This window comes from Scomber scombrus, chromosome 1, assembly GCF_963691925.1.
Source record: "Scomber scombrus chromosome 1, fScoSco1.1, whole genome shotgun sequence".
In the NCBI taxonomy this organism is placed as follows: Eukaryota; Metazoa; Chordata; class Actinopteri; order Scombriformes; family Scombridae; genus Scomber; species Scomber scombrus.
The window spans coordinates 19,465,756-19,486,001 of record NC_084970.1 but is presented as its reverse complement, the minus strand read 5'-3'; the positions used below and the strand labels follow the sequence as shown (position 1 = coordinate 19,486,001).

General features: G+C 40.0%; 1 protein-coding gene across 1 annotated transcript in view; it reads right to left on the bottom strand.

Moving 5' to 3' along the window:
• phlpp2 (PH domain and leucine rich repeat protein phosphatase 2) overlaps positions 1 to 20,246 on the bottom strand; it is a 48,386-nt gene that overhangs the window by 7,081 nt on the left and 21,059 nt on the right. The window contains exons 4-18 of the mRNA XM_062422669.1: positions 18,326 to 18,516; positions 17,589 to 17,714; positions 11,764 to 11,918; positions 10,028 to 10,174; positions 8,329 to 8,559; positions 6,683 to 6,885; positions 6,477 to 6,537; positions 5,579 to 5,674; positions 4,750 to 4,905; positions 3,073 to 3,273; positions 2,585 to 2,747; positions 2,353 to 2,483; positions 2,035 to 2,148; positions 488 to 682; positions 106 to 337 (exon numbers count right to left, since the gene is read on the bottom strand). Of these exons, the coding sequence (XP_062278653.1) occupies positions 106 to 337; positions 488 to 682; positions 2,035 to 2,148; positions 2,353 to 2,483; positions 2,585 to 2,747; positions 3,073 to 3,273; positions 4,750 to 4,905; positions 5,579 to 5,674; positions 6,477 to 6,537; positions 6,683 to 6,885; positions 8,329 to 8,559; positions 10,028 to 10,174; positions 11,764 to 11,918; positions 17,589 to 17,714; positions 18,326 to 18,516 (2,402 nt within the window). The remainder of the gene's footprint in view (positions 1 to 105; positions 338 to 487; positions 683 to 2,034; positions 2,149 to 2,352; positions 2,484 to 2,584; positions 2,748 to 3,072; positions 3,274 to 4,749; positions 4,906 to 5,578; positions 5,675 to 6,476; positions 6,538 to 6,682; positions 6,886 to 8,328; positions 8,560 to 10,027; positions 10,175 to 11,763; positions 11,919 to 17,588; positions 17,715 to 18,325; positions 18,517 to 20,246) is intronic.

The window sequence follows — 20,246 nt, the reverse complement described above, 5'->3', positions numbered from 1 at the left end:
ATGCATGGCTGTACAATGTTTGAATATAAAGCTGCGCATTAATACTACTTCTAAAGATTTATATGTAAGAATAGTAACAAAACATATATTTCATCTGTACATTACCTCAGTAATAATGGCTTTACTAAGTTTGACTCTCTCCATCTCCTCAGTGCAGTTCTCCAAGCTGTAAACCTTAGAGAGAGGTACAGGTCGGCCATCCCGGCACAGCACTGCCTGGCAGGTACCCACGTTGGCCACAGTGAGGCTCAGGTAGCCTCCTGGCTCTGAGGGCTCATGGTGGATATAACACAGCAAGGCAGAGGCACCCAGTTTCTGTCCAGCCATACCTAGTTTCCTGTCCCAAAGGAGAAAAGACAACAAAACTGCTGTAAAACCCTTATATTCACTGACTGTAGCCAAAATACTTCAATGAGAGGGCAATTATCTGTTATTTGCAAGCATAAAAAAGTATTTGTAAAGACTGACATTTACAAATGTGTCTTACCTATGTGATGTTATGAAAGTGTTACTCATATACACACTGTCTATACTGGAGTGCTGCACTTCCTCACAAAGCACATCTCCCATGGTACACTGGAGCAGCCGGGGCACTTCCTCATTGCGGTCTCCATCGAAGATGCCGTAACATGCTTCCACACTGTCTCCAAACCGGTCTAAGGCCAGCACAGATACACACAACCTGCCCCCAATAATGGAACGGCATTAAAAAACAGATGACTCAGCGCCTTCCATACAGAGGTGAACTTCATACATAGTTCAGCTCGTGACACCACAGCTCCAGGTCAAAGGAAACAGCAAGGGGTGACAGCTGATAAAAGACATTGCATGGGCCCCTACAGCAGCCATGACACTGGAGGAGCAGCCAGGCATACTGAGGTCTCTACAGTAATGCACTTATCATTGTTACAGGCATTAGATCCAATTGAATTATTAGGCTCCACTGCACCAGCAACTCTTAAAAAAGATCCACTGACTGCCCAGATAAAACTGCTAGGCTCCTGCCAATTGACTCAGTGTTAGCCACCTGCTATGTGCTTGTATAGCAACAACCCAACAGTATATCCAAAGTAGGGATGTCCCGATCCGATATTTGGATCGGATCGGCCGCCGATATTAGCAAAAAAATGCATATCAATATCGGATCGGCCTGCACGGGAAAATCCCGATCCGGACTCCCGATCCAGTTTGTTTTCAAAGCTCCGGTCCGTGTTTTCCAGCGCACCGATGTAGGTAATCCATTCCAGTTTTTTTCAGCTTTTCCCCCTAATCCGGTCCGCGTTTTTCAGCACACCTAGCGACCTGTCCAGCATCCCACTATTTATTTTCTACTCAGCTTTTTTGTATGTTTTGCTTTTTTAATACAATTTACAATATTGTTTGCACTGATGGCTTTTTAAGCCTTGGTTTACACTCTTGTTGTTCAAGAGCAGAGCACTGATGCCAATTCAGTTTGTGTGGTTAATTGACTATATTTATTATTTTGTCTATATTTAACCCTGTTAAGAATAAACAGGTCAGCTTCTCATTACCAACCATTGTGGATTATTCAAACTAACCTAATTAAGTTGGCTAGTTGTTCTTAAGAGTAAAACCCTTTTCAACATGAGTATAACAACAAAATAAGTAAATATCTTTAATCTTTAATACATGCTTGGATCGGCCGGTATCGGTATCGGCCTATGCTAAAAGCTATAATATCGGTATCGGATCGGAAGTGCAAAAAGCTGGATTGGGACATCCCTAATCCAAAGCACCAAAACAAGTTTTTAAAGAGTGATTATGTGCCTGCAGACAGCAGAAGACAAAAGGTAAGCCTGGGCACTTTGGCCAGATTAGAAAGACTGGCTGAGGGAAGATTCATTTTGACATGAATGAGAGCTAAAGTGTTTTAGGTAAAACAGATTTGTTTACACAATGAGTACGTCTGTAGTCATTTGTTTACTTCTACATGACAGTTTGGACAGATTCTTTGTGCAGCTGAGAAAAATTAGGCTTTTTATGTTCACAAACAGAAGAGGACACACTGCTCACTTGTTCCTTTGGCCGCTCATTTCAGAGTAACCATGGTTCCATGGAGTGGAGGTGTTCAAGGAGTCTCCTGCTGACGTTGTGGATTTCTGGTCTAATTTAAGGGTGGTAATGTGACTAAAAAAGGAGAAGAAATACAGTCAAGACTATTTTAGATGGCAGTATATTTATACTTTTCTACCACTACCAGTAATAATAGTAGGTGTTTGATGTGACATGTAAGAATGATGCAATGCCCCTCCAATGTGTGTCCAGACAACTACAGAATACAAAGCCAAGGTTTCAGTATGTAACTAAACTGGTCTGAGTTTTGTGATTCACCTGAAGAGGTTAAGGGTTTTGTGTTCCAGCATCAGGCTGCTGTTGCCTGTCAGGTCCAGCTCTTGCAGAGTGGCAGGCAGCGAGTCTGGCAGCTGGATCTCAGTCAGCTCATTACAGCTTAGATCAACGAGCTACAAAACATACAAAACACACTTGAGCTGAAACACGCTGAATATAATCATAAACAAATGCACTTGTCAGGTGTCGCAAATAGAAGCACAACAAGTCTGACCTTGATCTCGGGCAGGTTGAGGATCTCTGGGAAGACAGTAATGTGGTTGGAGTGTGCTATGAGGGTATGCAGTCTCTTACAGCTGGACACAGTGGAGGGGATAGTCTTAAGCTTGTTGCCACTTAGATTAAGCTCCTCCAGCAGTTCTATCTTACTCAGCTTACTGAAGACACACAAACATGACAGTGAAAACTCCAGTGAGCTTAACAAGCAGAACACTTATATTCACAATGTAATTAAATTATAGGATATAAACATATGGCACTATGAGTAGCATCTTAGATAATGGTTCTTAATGATAATAATAACTTTATCTGTATAGTAAAATCCTACAGACATACATAAAGTACTTTACAAAAAGCAGAAACACAAATCAGAAAATAGGCAGGATGAAGCAAACAAGTCCAAAATGACCATTGGAAGTAAATTATTCACAAATATTTGGAGCCTCAGATATGCAGACTGACTTGGAAGCTAAGGTAACACACCTGGCAGGGAAGGAGAGCAGCTGGTTGTAGGCGATGTGAAGCACCCGCAGACTCTGGTGTCCCACCAACAGAGCACCACAGTTCTCGTTTAGGTTGTTCCTCGTCAGGTAGAGCTCCTGCAGTGTGCTGAGGCTCTCCTCTGATTGGCTGCTGGGAGGAATACTTTCCAAGGCATTGGCTGATACGTTTAAGTATTTCAGGCTGCGAGGGAGGACAAATAAAAGCAACACATGCATTAGTTTTCAAAAAGTGTGTGTAGATCTCTGGATTGCCTATTGCGTCATAGCCAGGATTGCGTCTAAGGAGTGTACCCATATACCCATGTACCCTGTCTCATTTACAGTGGATTCGAAGTTGAAATTAAATGAGATTTTTCCCCTTACATTTTAATTATTTTAATTTTGTTTAAAGTACATCAGGACTTTGACTAAGTGCAGACCACAAGTGTTCATTTGAATATCAGAGAGCCTAACAACTATAATATTCAATTTATATGCCATAGTGCTTGACTTATTTTCAATTAAGATTACATTCAGTAAAGTAGTCTGTGGCAAAATGATTAACATTACATGATTCTAGCAATAGTTACAGCTACAATATTTGTAGTAGTGTTACAATGTTATATGTTACGTATGTAAGAAGAATCCACAGATTTTGCACAGAATAGAGGACATACACTGTAATAATGTAATTGAAGGTACAAATGTAGATGGTTAAAGTGTAAGTTCAAATTTGTGAGGGCTTTGCAGGCTTCCAAGGTTTCGTCTGATTCTCACTGCAGTGAAGAGGATACCTCTAAACACAGACCATTAATTCCTCCCTGCAAGTGGAGCATTGATTTACATACTGTTGAACCTACACAGAGAGGAATGGCAGTAATTTAAGCTCCAGCGGTTTACTGTGTAATTGGTGTTGTTAACTGATTGTCTGTGGGTATCACATATTGAACGGGATAAAATCTGTCCTTCTGACCCATGAGGGAGTGACCTTTGTCATGTTGCTTTTTTAAAACAGTCAGACATTATTAAAGTGCACTGATATCTTGCAGCCCACAAACATTACAATACTGTCAACTTTTCACTGGCCAGGCCTTGCAGCCAATATGAATATGCACGACTGTTAGCTGTCAGTGCAGTTTCCATCGTCATAGTTTTGATAACCATTGAGCCCCTTGAGGCAAATTTGTGATTTGAGATATTGGGCTATATAAATAAAATCGACTTGACACCTTTTGCATCATTCTTTAGTGTAACTGCTGCTCTCCTTGTAAGCTGTGCAGCTTTTAGAAAACACATCAGGAAACACATCATGCACAAAGTAGTCCCTACCATTACGTCTCAGAATCAGAGACAATAAAGTACATTAGAGTGCTTGACCTCCTAATGGGTGTTAAGTGATTTACCACACAGGAAATAGGAGGGTAAGTTAAGATCGATTTACGTTCTAGAATGGTCTATAGAGCTAAACCACAAACCTTCCATACACACTTTACTTCATCACCTAAAACAATAAGCTATGATACTGTTAATTGTCAACTGCAACCAAACAGGGAACTGCAGGAAGAGTGACCAGCTTTTACTTTTAAAGAAATCAAGTAACAGTATACACAGTATGAAGGAGAGGATGGAAACAGAAATATAGTCATATCAGAAGAGGAAAAGGGGTTGAGAAACTCACTTTAAGGTCTTGTAAAAGAGACTCTCAGGGAGCTCGACTAGCTTGTTGTGCTGGAGGTCTAGGGCTTCCAGAGGGACATGGTCAAGTAGGTCAGGCACTCTCTGCAAATGATTGTTCCCCGCCAGCAGCTTTCTCAAACTCAAGCTGTTGAACAGTCTGTTGGAGTCCCGGGGAGACGTTAGAGAGACAGATTAGGATGTGAAAAAAAACAGACCAACAAAAAGGCAAAGAACCAGAAAACATCGTCTCCCCATGCAAACTTGACAACTTGTGAAGCTTTAGGGGTGTTGTCAGGCATGGCAACCCATGCTAACTAATGCATCAATAACTTGTTCAGCTTGGCTGCCTAAACAGACTTCCACAGCAGTTTTTTATTCTCTCCTGAAACCATCACAGAGGTCATGAGTTGCTACAGTGAAGAAGAATATTATCTCATTTGCAAAAGCTTTTCTGATGTCTCATTCAAATGCAAATGCAGTGTTAAGGGCTGCCAGTGAATGATGGCAACTGCAAGCCAAGAACTATAGGTCGGATCGCTATACTGTCTGTATACGCAGATACTGTATACGCAGATACTGTCTTCCTCAAATGGAATGATAACACCTGTTACTTGTGCCTTGTACTTACAATCATTACAACATTTTTGGGAATAATGAAAATCATTTTGGCATAAGTGTGAGCTTTTAAAAAGCATGACCATGTGTTATGTGACACCTGATGCTCTAGAAAGGATAATGGGCTGTTTATAACAAGAAATTAAACAAATTCAAATGATGCAACATGAGAGGTGGACTTTGAACATAACAGCTTCAGGAACAGAGCCAGTAACCTGGAAGGAAGCTCAGACAGGAGGTTGTGCGTCACGTCTAGCATCTCAATCTTTCTGCAGTCGCACACCCAGTCCGGAAGGTACTCCAAAAGGTTCCTGTCTCAACACACATACGCATATGCACAGCGAGACACACACGCTAAGACTCAAAGAGAGCAGAGCTGGCATTTTCATTCCAATTGCACAGATGAGTAAACAGTTTTAAGGTTGCAATAAACAGTAGTAATTTTCAGTGTGTCAATAATTATTTTAATAAAACACACAGAGTCTGCACAGTCAACACCTGGTGGTTGACGTAAAAAGAGGAATTTTACAAATTGTTACACATTGGGATTTAGATCAGAAACACAAAACAGCATATTTTTATTCCGGACATATTGTCGCATCTACTGCTTAATTATAGGCCAGGAGGTTATAACCATATACACCAAAAATGAAGAGGTCTTAAATTGTATGCATGGGTAAAAGGTCTAGGCCTAATCAACCTTTTTTTCATTATTAAAAAGATAGGTTGATGGGCTCCTTTTGTACATATTTGCCTTAAACATTAAAGCATATACTGCAGATAGTTTTTGTGCTGCCATTAGTGACATTGGGCATTATGAAAAAAAGTGATAAGACCAAACTGTTGAGCAAAATGAGCTAAATTAACCTAAGCCACTCCTTTGTGCATAGTGACAAAAAAAGAAGGAAAAAGAGCATGAGAAAAAACAAAGAGAAATGTTTACTATATAGCAATTAAATCTGCACACCCCAACTGATAAAGTTTCTGACTGACATTATGAGCACTGCAAATACTATGAGACCTCTGTGCCTGTAAAAAAAAACAAAAAAACCCCCCAACAAAACCTGTCAACACAGATCCCATGGCCAACTCTTATTCCCAGACAGAACTCACTGTGATAAGTCCATGTGTGTCAACTGGTTAGGGACTGGATAGATGTTGACTGTAATAAGGCCTATGGGCAGATAAAAGCAAGCAATCAGTACCTAAACATTTGAACTGTGCACATGTGTGTTTATGAAGTGAATGTATCATTAAACATACAGACATCTACAGCCAGTGAGGCAATAACAACAGCTAGTTGACCCTCTTTGACTCACGGTTGCTGCTGGCATGAAACATGCGCAGTGTGAAACCGCTGAGCGTGAGTGTCCCCAGCTGGTTGCGCTGGCAGTGAAGAGTCTCCAGGTTGCAGACACAGCTCAGGTCTAGTGAGTCCAAGCAGTTGTCCCTTAAATCCAGCTGGGTCACCTGGTTCACTGCCTCTAGACTCTCACTCTTCACACAGCGTAGCCCATTCAGCCTGCATTAGATGGGAGTATAAGGGATGGAGTTACCACTTTTATGTATTAAAGTGACATCAAATAAAGTGCCTTAAACAGGAAGTAAATTCGTAGTATGGTATTTATTAGATATTGGATATTTTAGTTTACAGTGACAGATCATCAGTATACATAACTGTGAGACCATCACAGCTATTGACACTAATGTTAATCTTTAAGAATATAGAGATGAATAATAGACACTTTCTACTCTAGTATTCACCTGAGTTGGAGCTGTAGTTTATAGTTTAACATTTATGTAGAACAGGGCAATGAACTATACTGTTGTGAAAATCGGGGCATGCAGAAAAATCAACATGAGTTGAATGCTCCAACACTGTAGCACTCTTCTTCGGATAATAATCTGAAACACACATCCATCTGTCAAGTTACATGAAAAATCAGTGGCATCCAAGATATTGTGTTTGTTGGAGGACAGACTGGTTTGTATTCTGGTTTGTACTATGCCTTAAAACAGTCCCCAGCTAGACAACAAATAGCAGTGAAATTCTGAGTTCATGACTGTCAAGGCTCTCCTTGATCCAATCCTTCCTGTTAATAAACAACAATTCCTCTTTTATGAGAGCTGTCAGCCCTCTAATCCACCTCAGATGCACCTTGCCCTTATAAATGAAGTCTGCCGTTGCCAAACCACAACTTAACTCTCAAGGCTGAGTTATTGGTTGGCTGTGGGCGGAGCAGCGGTTGCTGGTTTGATCCCCAAAATGCTATGAAAAAAAGGAGAGCGTTCCCATCCCTCATTATACCACCACTGAACCCTCATGTGCAAGAAGCTTATTTAGCCCCCAGCTGTTCCTGAGGGGCTGCTGAGAGACCAACTCATTTGTAGTTGTAGTGTAGTTGTGGGAAGCTTCCAGGTGTGAACGTAGGTGTGAAGCAGGACATGACTGAAAAAAAGCATTTGTGCTCAGCAAAACTGGCATCTGTATATAAATGTACAATAAAAAAGGCAAGGCTGAGAGGTGAGGAATGGAGGGATGGCTGGGGTTCAGAGTTGTGTTTGTGTCAGTATATTAATCTTACTGCCAATGTTGGAATAATACAGAAAATAAATTTTTGAGACAGATGGAAGTGCATGGGTATTTTCCATCCACCCTCATACTCACTGAATGATTGGCAGTGATATGGAGGCTCCCTTTACGTTAAATATTACATATTGATCTGACATTATTCAGAGAGAGAGAGAGAGAGAGAGAGAGAGAGAGAGAGAGAGAGAGAGAGAGAGAGAGAGAGAGAGAGAGAGAGAGAGAGAGAGAAGAGAGAGAGAGAGAGAGAGAGAGAGAGAGAGAGAGAGAGAGAGAGAGAGAGAGAGAGAGAGAGAGAGAGAGAGAGAGAGAGAGAGGATAAGAAGGAAAAGACTGAGGCGGAGTCTAAGAGCTGTTTATCCCCAACTGGCTTCTTACCGGAGGTCAATGTTTTTCAGGTGGCTCATTCTGGCCAAAGTACACAACTCCAGACTCTCTACTCTGTTTCCAGCCATGGCCAGCTTGTCCACTGCACTCAATCTCTCAAACACAGCAGGGATGTGAGTGAAGTTGTTGAAGGAGAGCCCCAGACTGTTGAGCTGGGACAGGCCACCCAGCTCCTCAGGCAGGGAGCTGAGGTGGTTTCCATCCAAAGACAGCGTCTGCAGGCTACAGGAAAGGACAAAACATGTCATGTTTTCCTTTCTTTTACTTCAAAGACTGGTCACAATATCTACTTAAATCTATTTGAAGTTACAGTCATTAACTGTGGACTGAGCAGCATCCTACATTAAGCAGGTACACAGGCTGAAAACTGGACAGATTTAGCTTCCTGATTTAATCTGGTTGCATAACATAATATTTTAACTTCATGCTTTTCACTGACTCCATGAAAGCCTCAATACAGATTCTCTGAGAACATTAATTATGAGGACAATGGCCTGAACATTTGAGGGAACAAATGAACAAAAGCAAAAACACAATAACATTATAGAACAGAAAACACCATATTACAAACAAATAAACAAAACCTAAACATAAATCTTTCTAAATTCTTTTTTAATTGTTCTCAGCTAAAGTAAAATACAAATTAGGCTAACACACACACATTGTGTTTTCTGTTCTGCTCATTTGTTTTCAATTTGTTTGTTGTATGGCACATACCAATAGGCTACATAGATTTATATATCTATCTATCTATCTATCTATCTATATACACTGTTGCCCATAAAGTTGGAATAAAATATTTTTTACTTCTTCTCATGAAATGATTGTGACAATGTGATTTATTCTTGATAGATAAAGTGTAAATATTCTCAAAATTGTATTGATCAATCTCATTGCACCTGGTCAAAGGTGATTACTGATGTGTATAAATAGAAAATAAAAAGAGGAATGTGCTGTTAATAACACATTAACACAAGTTCATTTTAACAGCACAATTAATGCACCCTTGTCCCGGCCTTTGGTTTGGAAATAAGGAAGCGATGCAGCAGTAACATTTTGGATACTAAGCAGAAATGGATAGTGATAACAAAAACAAAGACATAACACAAAGAAAACGACAAATTCAGCTCCAAAGCCCTGCCAGATGTTCTATCGACAAGACCAAAGTTATTTGCATTACGGAGTACGTCTAGTCTCAAATACCAGTCGCTAGCCAAGCAGCTGATACAAAGAGACCTCATCCTACTCATCAAAGGCAGACCACACTAGGTGTGTGTGTGTGTGTGTGTGTGTGTGTGTGTGTGTGTGTGTGTGTGTGTGTGTGTGTGTGTGTGTGTGTGTGTGTGTGTGTGTGTGTGTGTGTGTGTGTGTGTTTGTGTGTGTGTGTGTGTCAGCATGTTTAAGTATGTTTACAGTTTGCGGTATTTTGTGACTGTTGATTATTTGGGATTTAGTTCTTGTAAAATCGCTTTGTGCACCTGTGCAGCTGTGCAGCTAAAATTATTTTTCTACTTCACTCAGTTCTAACACTAATTGAATTTTGTGTGTCCTGTATGTTCATGCGCATCTCACATATGTACATAAAGAAATGCATACATTACATCTTAAGGCAAGTATTAATTTATGTACTTTATGTAGCGTGTGTATTGTATGTACATGTATATGTGTGTCACTGTATCCTGTACTGCACCTTTGAAGATTGCCAATCTGCACGGGGACAGTGTGGAGACTATTACAGGAGAGGTTGAGTTCAGTCAGGGTGAGGATCTCACACACACATTCAGGGAACACACCCAGACGGTTGTGAGACAAGTTCAAGCTCTTCAGCTGCGAAAACCTAAAGACAAAGAGAACAGCATGTAGGATGATAAGCACGTATAGGACAGCAAAAAACAACTAAACAAAAAAAGTTGCAAAAGGAACATGCAAACAAATACAGAGTTCTTGTTTTTCTTCAAAAAGACCATAAATATATGAAGCATTCAAGTTTTTGTTTGCTGTTAGTTCTACTTTGTGAAACAGAGCATGACCTGCCAAGCACATTTTGGTGCTGAGAATAAAAAGTAAAAATACAGGAAACTTAAGGTGACCGTCCATTAGCTTCAGAGCGGAAGTAAAATTTCTCTGTGGAAGATTCAATGAAACACACGAGCAACAGCATAGTAGCTGACCTCGTACTGTGGTCCACATTCTGAATGCACTGTCTCGTCTGTGTAGCTATTTGCTGTGCCTCAGGAGAATGCAGAGGACAAGGGATGTGAATAAAAAAGAGGATATATGGTAAATTGCAGTAAGGCTTGAAATCCCAGCTGAACACTGTGGAAATTAGATACTGTATATCCATTCCCCACAAGTCCACTGTGGGAGTTTTTGTGCTGTTATTTGTGCTTCGGGCTTGAACCGGGTTATTAAGATGCCTTTGAAAGAAGCTGAAAAAAGCAGCCAGCGTCCCTGGCAGGAAAGACAGAATAGTGCTCACATTGAAAAGTATTTATATCCCCCCCACAGGTGCCTTAGTATCACCAGTTTGTGATGTTGCCTACACTGTCTGCTAGATTTGATGAAGCTGATATAAAATACTGCACAGATGTGTGTTTCCTAAATTCTCAAACAGAAACACATACTGGGCTGTGATGAATGAAGTGGTGCCGTGTTGCTGCACAGTTACATCTTCCACATTAACCTTCCTCTTGTTCCCCCAGGTGCTGTAAGCAGTGGAGGTGCCGGTTATGAGTCACAGCTGGGTAGAGTACAGACCTCATTTATTGCATCCTCTTTCTAAATAGGAGGGTGCACCAGAAATGGGGAGAGGGGGAGTAATATATATTGTGGCAGTGCAGGACATTGTAGTGTAGATCATCTTCATCATATTAGCAGAATAGGATCTTATATAATATAATATAATATAATATAATATAATATAATATAATATAATATAATATAATATAATATAATATAATATAATATAATATAATATAATATAATATGAGACATAAACGCCAGCCGAGTAATAATGCTGGAGGCATACAACAAATAGAGACATTTGCAGATGATTAATATTTAATAGTGATATATCTCCTAATAAATTCCACTTTTTTAAATAAGCGGTTCAGGACTGGACATGAAGCTAAAGGCCTGTTTGACTAGTTTGATTGCTGTCAGCTTTTTAGCTTTCTTCAAAACCCCCAAGTACGTCAATAATATGCTGCTTCATTAATCACCCTTGGGAGGCTGGAGCACAGGGTCAACTACACAACAGCACCAAAAAATTTCAGGTGGGATTCTCTGTCATGCTAAAACGTATTTCAGGAAGACACATTTTTACTGTAATCCCTTGATCTCTAGCTGAAGGTTGTGTGCCTTTGTTGCATCCTTCTATTAGCAGATGTTTAGCTAAAATTGTTCAGGTAACGGACATGTGATTACCTGGGGAGGTTGAGCAGGCCTCCAGGCCCCTGTAGGCTCATGAAGTTGTGTCGCAGGTTGAGGTGAGTGATATCCTGGCTGTAAAACAGATATTCTGGCACTGCTTCCAGACTGTAGCATGACAGGTCCACCAGGCTCACTGTCTGAGACACCACCTTTACACACACACACACACACACACACACACACACACACACACACACACACACACACACACACACACACACACACACACACACACACACACACACACACACACACACACAGATTAGAAGAACTGTAAATACTAGATACTAGAAAGGATTTTTTGGTGTCAGCACATCATGTTGCAAACATGAAGCTCAGTTTATTGCATTTTTTTTTTTACTGATTTTCAATCTGACTCTTGTGCTAGTTACAGGTCTACAAAAGCTCTTTGTACAAACAATGCTCACATTTCACACAGCACATAACTGTAATAATAAAAAAATATTAGAACCATCAAACATTGCAATGTTGACGCCGAAATATGGCCATTATGGTTGCTGCCATCTTGCTTGATTGAAGTGCTACAGATACAGTGGATGGACCATTGTTCCCAAACTCAACAGTATTTGCATTGCATGCCCTGTTAACATCTTCTGAGCTGCCAGTGGATGCAATGGTATGCTTGTATAGTTTCTAAGTTTTTGCAATAAAACAATTTTCAGAGGTGGTGCTCAATGGGATAATCTAAAAGAGCCACGAAACTCTAGCTAACTTTAGCTAACACCTTCTGCTTTATTTAACAAGTAGTAGCTACACTATCTTCCTATTTTCATGTGACATTAATAGTTTTACGAAGTAGGACTAAATCCCCATTTTTAGAGCATAAAACCACTTGCCAATAACTTTCCTATCGGCATCAACAAATCCAACTAAGAAACCAGCATCCTCCTGTGACCCAATAAAATTTCTTTCCTTCTTGCTCAAGAACTCTACTCAATAAGAAATATAGGAGCAGTTGATCATCAGGCAATAAAAACATCCAAACACCATGTGCCTTGTTGTGAAATCCAATCCCAAGGGAACAACAGCAGGCTTCAATTGTTAAAGTGTGACAAAGTTTTTACCTAAAGCAAGCTTGGACAGAGGAAACAAATACAATACATTGGCCTCAGATTATGCAAGCAGCCGGCTTATTTGCCAAGAAGTGACTTCAGACAGGCAATGCCCCAGTTTCCAGAGCAGTAAAGCTTATCTTCCAGAGAAGCACTGTCATCATGAATTAAGAAAGAGAGTAACTCCTTAATATGAGCCAGTTACAGTCAGGCCTCAGCAAACATGTGTGGACTTACTGTAAACTGAGCCAGTTCAATAGTTACATCTATCTAAAACTACTGCAGTCTACTATAACAGCCCTGCAATAAATTCAATCCTCGGAAGGTTATAATGTTAATTTTTGAAAAACTGCTCTAGAGAGGATTTAATTCAATGTTATGATCACTTTGATAGCTAGAGTTTTATGGTGCTGTTGAATTGTATTGTGTTAAGCTAAGATAGAAGCCCCAAGGGAATGAATGTGAGACACACAATGTCTTCACAGGTAGTAAAACCAACGTGTGTGATAACATCTACATGTGTGATTCTGTGCTGCTTTCGAATCTCAGTCTCCTCTGCTGTCACAGTGCGGCTACACAGATTTATCTCATTTCACATAGAAAATGCAACTGAACAGACCCTTAGTCATGTCCAAGATGATTGTTTACAGGCCAGCCATCACTGCAGGCTCCCCAGTAATGCTAGTCCAGCCCAGGCTGAGGACTGCGTCATTTTAACTATGAGTTACTCAAAGCTAGACAGCGACACTTTTCTGAAATTATTAATAAGAACATCAACAACACTCGCACTCTGTTTGCTATGGTTGATAAGCTTACAAACCCCCCTAAACAGATAGCTCCAGAACTCCTTTCCACAGATAAATGCAATGAATTTGCTTGCTTTTTCAGTGAAAAAATCCAGTCCATAATGTTAAATATCAACACAAATCAACAAAACAATAAAAAGACGCAATCCCTAAGACCTCCCAGGAATAACTCAACTGCGATGTCAGAATTTAAAAAAGTTGACCAAAAAACCATAGAGGAAACAGTTCAGCATCTAAAACCATCAACATGCTGTCTTGACAAAATGCCATCAGACTTTTTTAAAACTATTGTGAACTCTGTCCAAACAGATTTGCGACAAATAATAAATAGCTCACTTCAATCAGGCACGTTTCCTAAACCCCTTAAAGTAGCTGCCATTAAGCCACTCTTAAAAAAGAGAACGCTGGATGCTTCCATGTTAACCAACTACAGACCTATCTCAAATCTTCCTTTTATAGCCAAGATCATTGAGAAAGTGGTTTTTAATCAACTCAGCAATTTCTTGAACTCCAGTGGCCTTTTTGACAAATTTCAATCAGGCTTCCGACCTCACCACAGTACAGAAACAGCTCTTATTAGAGTGTTAAATGACATAAGGTTAAACACTGACTCAGGCAAGGTGTCAGTTCTGGTCCTGTTGGATCTCAGTGCTGCGTTTGACACTGTGGATCACAGTATACTGTTGAACAGGTTGGAAACTTGGGCAGGACTCAGCGGAACAGTCCTAGAATGGTTCAGGTCCTACTTGGAGGAGCGGAGTTATTTTGTGACCATTGGAAGTTATGAATCCGATCGAGTTGCTATGACATGTGGAGTTCCTCAGGGGTCAGTTCTTGGACCCCTTCTGTTCAGTCTATATATGCTGCCTTTGGGTCAAATTCTGCAGAACTCTAATGTAGACTATCACAGTTATGCAGATGACACGCAGATATACCTAGCACTGTCCCCGGATGACTACAGTCCAATACAGTCATTGTGTCACTGTTTAGAGCAAGTAACAAATTGGATGAACCAAAATTTCCTTCAATTAAATCAGGACAAAACTGAGGTAATTGTTTTTGGCAATAAAGAGAAGAGGATTGCTGTCAGTAAACATCTCGAGTCACTCTCTCTAAAAACTAGCGACCAAGTCCGAAACCTTGGCGTGCTGATAGACTCAGATCTGACCTTCAGCAGTCATATCAAATCAATCACCAAAACAGCCTTCTATCAGCTTAAGAACATATCCAGAGTGAAGGGTTTTATGTCTCAAACAGACCAGGAGAAGTTGATTCATGCTTTCATCTCCAGTAGACTCGACTACTGTAATGGTCTTCTGACTGGACTCCCACAAAAAAGCATTAAACAACTGCAGCTCATTCAGAACGCTGCAGCTCGAGTTTTAACCAGAACAAAGAGATCAGAGCACATTACTCCAGTTCTAAAGTCTTTACACTGGCTCCCAGTCAGCTATAGAATAGATTTTAAAGTTATGCTACTGGTCTACAAATCACTGAATGGTTTAGGTCCAGAATACATGAATGACATGTTAGTAGAATATAAACCCAGTAGAGCTCTGAGATCTACTGACTCAGGTCAGATAGTGGAGCCCAGAGTTCAGACTAAACATGGTGAAGCAGCTTTTAGCTGTTATGCTGCACACAACTGGAACAAACTACCGGCAGAACTGAAATCAGCCCCAACTGTGAATATTTTTAAATCCAGGTTAAAAACACTTCTTTTCTCCTGTGCTTATGATTGAGCTCTTTCAAAGCACTTTAAATTTTAATCTTTCATTTGCACTCTATGTCCTTTTAATGATTTTAAAGCAAATCATTATTTTATGCTGCAATCTTATTTTTAATACTCAATATTATAGTATTTTATTCTCTCTTTCTATGTTTCTGTACTTTGTTTTTATTATTAGTGTGTGTGTGGGGGGGGGGGGGGGGGGGGTATGTATGTGTTGGATGATTGGGTTTTATTTTTATTTCTCAAATTCCATGTTTTTTCAATTTTTTCTGTTAAATGTTTCTTTTATGTAAAGCACATTGAGTTGCCACTGTGTATGAAATGCGCTATATAAATAAAACTGCCTTGCCTTGCCTTGCCTTGCGTCCTCCATTAACTACAGGGCTGCACGCTGTGCAGCAGGCCAGAAAATGGGACTGCTGCTCAACGGAGCGTGACATCACGTCACCGCTTTTTAGAGACGACAAAGACAAAACTGCTCATCTCCCACAAAACTACTCGTCTGCCAGGCAAGGCAAGTCAAGGCAAGGCAAGGCAAGGCAAGGCAAGGCAAGGCAAGGCAAGGCAAGGCAAGGCAAAGCAGCTTTATTTATATAGCGCATTTCATACACAATGGCAACTCAATGTGCTTTACATAAAACAAACATTTAACAGTAAAAATTGGAAATTAAAAAACCCCTAAAAACATGCAATTTTAGAAAATAAAAATAAAACCCAATAATAGTAAAAACATGGAAACATTAAAACATACAATTAGTCTCAGATATATCTGGTGCATTAATGTAGCACTTGATTGATAGCTCCAGTCCTCTTTGCTAACCCCTAAAACTCTAAGATGCTACAGTAGTTCGGCCTTCTCTGTGCAGCTTCTGAATTCTTTTAAACTGTCAGGATGTTCATGTTCTGGTGCGATAGTTACTGAATAGTGAGTAGCACAATACATATTATTTCCTAATCACGTTAATTAACCACAAACTCAGTTTTTGCAAATACATCTGAGGTGTAGTCAGGACTATGCTTTTAATACAGTTTGTGTGTAAACAATTTATTCATGACATAAATCATTATTGAGAAAGGACATATTGACATACGATCGATGCTTGTATATCTCTGGCAACTTTATAGCCAATGTCAGCAATAGAGGACTATTGCAAAATTATTATCAAAACATTCTGTTTCTATTTATACACATTTAAAATTATGTGTACCAGTTGCTAATTAGTTGTAAATATTTGTGACATAATTAGTTGAACACATACAAAAATGAATCTACAGGAGTGTATTTAACATATTCTGACTTTCAAATTCTTACATGCTGCTCTAGCACTGTAATGTAATGTATCTCTGACCTGTATTCAGTATTCAGTCTAATCCTGCATGCTCATTGTGCAAGCACAAATGCACTTGCTGTGTCTCAAACGCATACTCTTACAATTTATGCAATGTAGCATAAACACTGGCCCAAATCCACCAAAAACCTTCATCAGTCATCATCCCCAGTCTCCATAGAAACCTTTCGTCTAAGTCTCTGCCTAAATACAGTGCACTCATAGGCTACTCTAACCCAGTAATCCATACCACCATGGTAGAGAGAGATCTTGGACTTAGCATGAATCTGCAACTAATTGGATTTTCTTTTTTTTCCAGTTGGCTTTCTCCTTCCATGGCTAATTGTAGGCTGGCTCTGCCTCAGTGGAGGCTCTCAAAAAGGCTGTTCGGCTCCAGGAAGGAGCTGCGGCACAGAAGCCATGAATTACAATATTAGAGCCAAAACAAGCTGAAACAATGACTTATTTGAAGAACAGCTGTGAAGACCTGGCAGCATTGTCTGAAACACATGCAGTATATAACAAATACAAAAATATGTTTGGATCGTTTAACTCTAATCCACACTGACTCATGTAAAATTCAACTGATGTGAGTTGCCGTAAATGAAAAAATTCAATAGAAGTGAACTCTAATAGAAGTAAAACATAAACTATGTGACTCAAGGTATGCTGTTCAATCAATGCCAGACACCACTGAGAGTTTGCCTCTGTGGAGCCAATCAGCAGTACTTGGACAGAGGGCAACTGTGGTCCCAACATCTAATCCCTGATTTAAGGACAAGCCCAGAGGAAAAAATTGAGAACAAACAAACTGCTGCTGAGAGAAAAGATGGGGGGAAACATAATGTGCAGTAACACACCCTCTGTGTCTCTTGCTTACTTTTGATGCCTGCCGATGCCACCGTTGGTAGTCCGCGAGTGTGTCAAAGTTGACAAAGTATGTCTGGGCCTGTGATCCGGCTGAGCTGAACATCAGACAGTGTTGCCTGCGCTTCACCTCCTCCACCTCAATACAAAAACAACATAGATAAGGTAAGGAGGAACACTGGGAGAGAAAACACAAATGGCAAATAGTATTTATCATTACTATTTATTGTAATGATAATGGTAAAATAATTTTCAGTCATCTTAAAGTTTTACATCAATCAGCATTTCAGTATTTATTTTGTGATGATGTATTATCTTTGATATACAGCTTGTTTATAAAAGGCTTTGAATATTTGAAAATTGACTTCTTTAATTCAAGTTTGCATATAGTTATGTATAAAAGGAATCTGCACCTTCTTGTGTTTTTTTAAATCAGGCCCAGATTATAAAGGTGTGAATCCCAACAGACATCTTATTTTATTGGTTCTCTGACAAAGTAAACAGGTAAAGAAGTTCTTGTATTATATTTAGTTCTTAAATGCCTTAAATGCATGAGGTGCATTGCATTAGATGACACACTATCCATCTACAGTCATCTTTTTAACTGATAGCACTGCACTCAGTTCCATCCAGACCTCCAGCCCAGCTGTGTTGTTGTAGAGTATCTACTCTAAGCCTGGAGTGTAGCTCTTCCCTGGGGAAAAAAGAAACCCCTTCAGGTTGTCTGACCTACAAACTCTAATCTCTCACCTTTCCCCCCACCAGAGGCAGGATGTGCATCTTCCCAGTCAGGCTATCTTTGACAGAGGCCACGATTAGACAGGTGCCGCATAGAATGACCTGCCGCTCAGCCCACTTGTGCAGCTGTGTCTTGCCCTTCCTGACGCTGAATACGCCTGTCAGCAGGGTCCGCTCCTGCTGGTCTGCGTTCACTGGACGCTCTGGAGGAAAAAGGCCACACATAGAGGTTATTGTAGATCTACAGACATCTATCTAATGCACAGGCAGCCCCACCCCTCGTGTAATAAACATATTCAACTAATTAATAGCAAATGTTCTGCAGTCATACGTAGGATGGAGGCTTCCAGAAAATGAAGTCACATAGATAGTCACAGGTCAGTGTGATATCACCTATAGATTAGTCAGATCCTTAGCTTATTGTTTCTAGGAACTGATCTTACATCAGCACTTAGGATGGACACAGCCCTGTTATCTCATATTCTGTACATATGGATGAATCTGACTGCACAACAATATATTTGATCACACAGGGAGGGGATGAAAGTTTCTCTATTTAACCGATCAAATTAAAACCATAGCAGCTCATTTGTTTAGTTGCACAAAAAGTGCAGACTCAGGTTGGGTTCTTGTTTGATTATATTAAATGTAACTTATTAATAAATGTCCCACTTAATCTCAGTATGCCAATACCAGTAGTAACAGTCAGGTTTGGATGGGTCAGGCTTATGTGATTATGTGATTATGTGATTATAGCCGGGTTCATGTATTAGCTTTATCCCACTGCAGAACTCTAAGCTACAGTGTCTCAACTGATCCTTGAAATGAAAGATTCAGGGTTTCTCATCATAAGATCACAAATAATCACTCCTCATATGTGATTGTGAAATGAATGAATGAATCAGTCACATTAAACTTAACTGCTTTTCAATTAAAATATGCCAACTTGCACAGCAGGCAGCCTTAGCTGGTCAGTGCTGAAGGACACATCAGACAGAAATTCGGCTGTCTCTGCCAGGTTTAAAGTACACATTCAGGGTAATGGCAGGTCAAATAAGCACAGAGTAGACACTGCCTGAGCCTCTTGTCCTTTGTTGTTAAATTTCCTCCGACCAACTTATGCTGCCTCCCACTCAGAGGCTCTCACTGGTGATCTGCTTTCCCTCTCCCTCTTTTGTCTGACTCGCTCTCTCTCTTTCCAGCTTCCCTTTCACTTCACAGCCATCCAAATGAAATGAAAGCCTGCTCATGCTTTTCTTCATGAGGCAAACTGATAACAAACTAACCAAATGCCTCTGACAACAAATTGACTGGCTGGCAGATCAATAGCAGTGCCCGTTCCTTGGGCGTCCCCTCAATCAAAGAGAAAATTAGAGACATAAACTCTCACAGTGTTACTGATGGGCAACATGGACCTATCTAAAGGGGGAAAATGAAACCTCAATGCTCCTTTGCTACAAATATGTCCACAACACAAAGTATCAAAAATTGTCAAGTTGGGAAATTTGGCATTGCAAGTTGCACCGATCATACTTTTCTTTATATATTCTACAGTATATATATGTACATACACATACATGCATAAATACATACATACATATATATAACACACACATATAAAATGCCATCATTAGGACACTATTTTATTTCTACAGCTACTTGTGCTGAGAGAACATTTAAATGCAGATGAGGATTTACTATCATGGACTGACTCTTAAATCCATGCATGAATCCACACACACATCCCCTCTCCAAGTGACAAAGAGAGAGATTCAGCAAATGACATGCTGCACATCAAACACCAAAAACCTTTTAGTATTTCATTTGAGTCTTTTTTGTAACAGTAGTTTTTGTCAACAACCTCAAAGGTTTATGGCATACAGCTGACAGCCAAAGAGTCCGTCAGAATAATCCAAACATAATACATTCATTA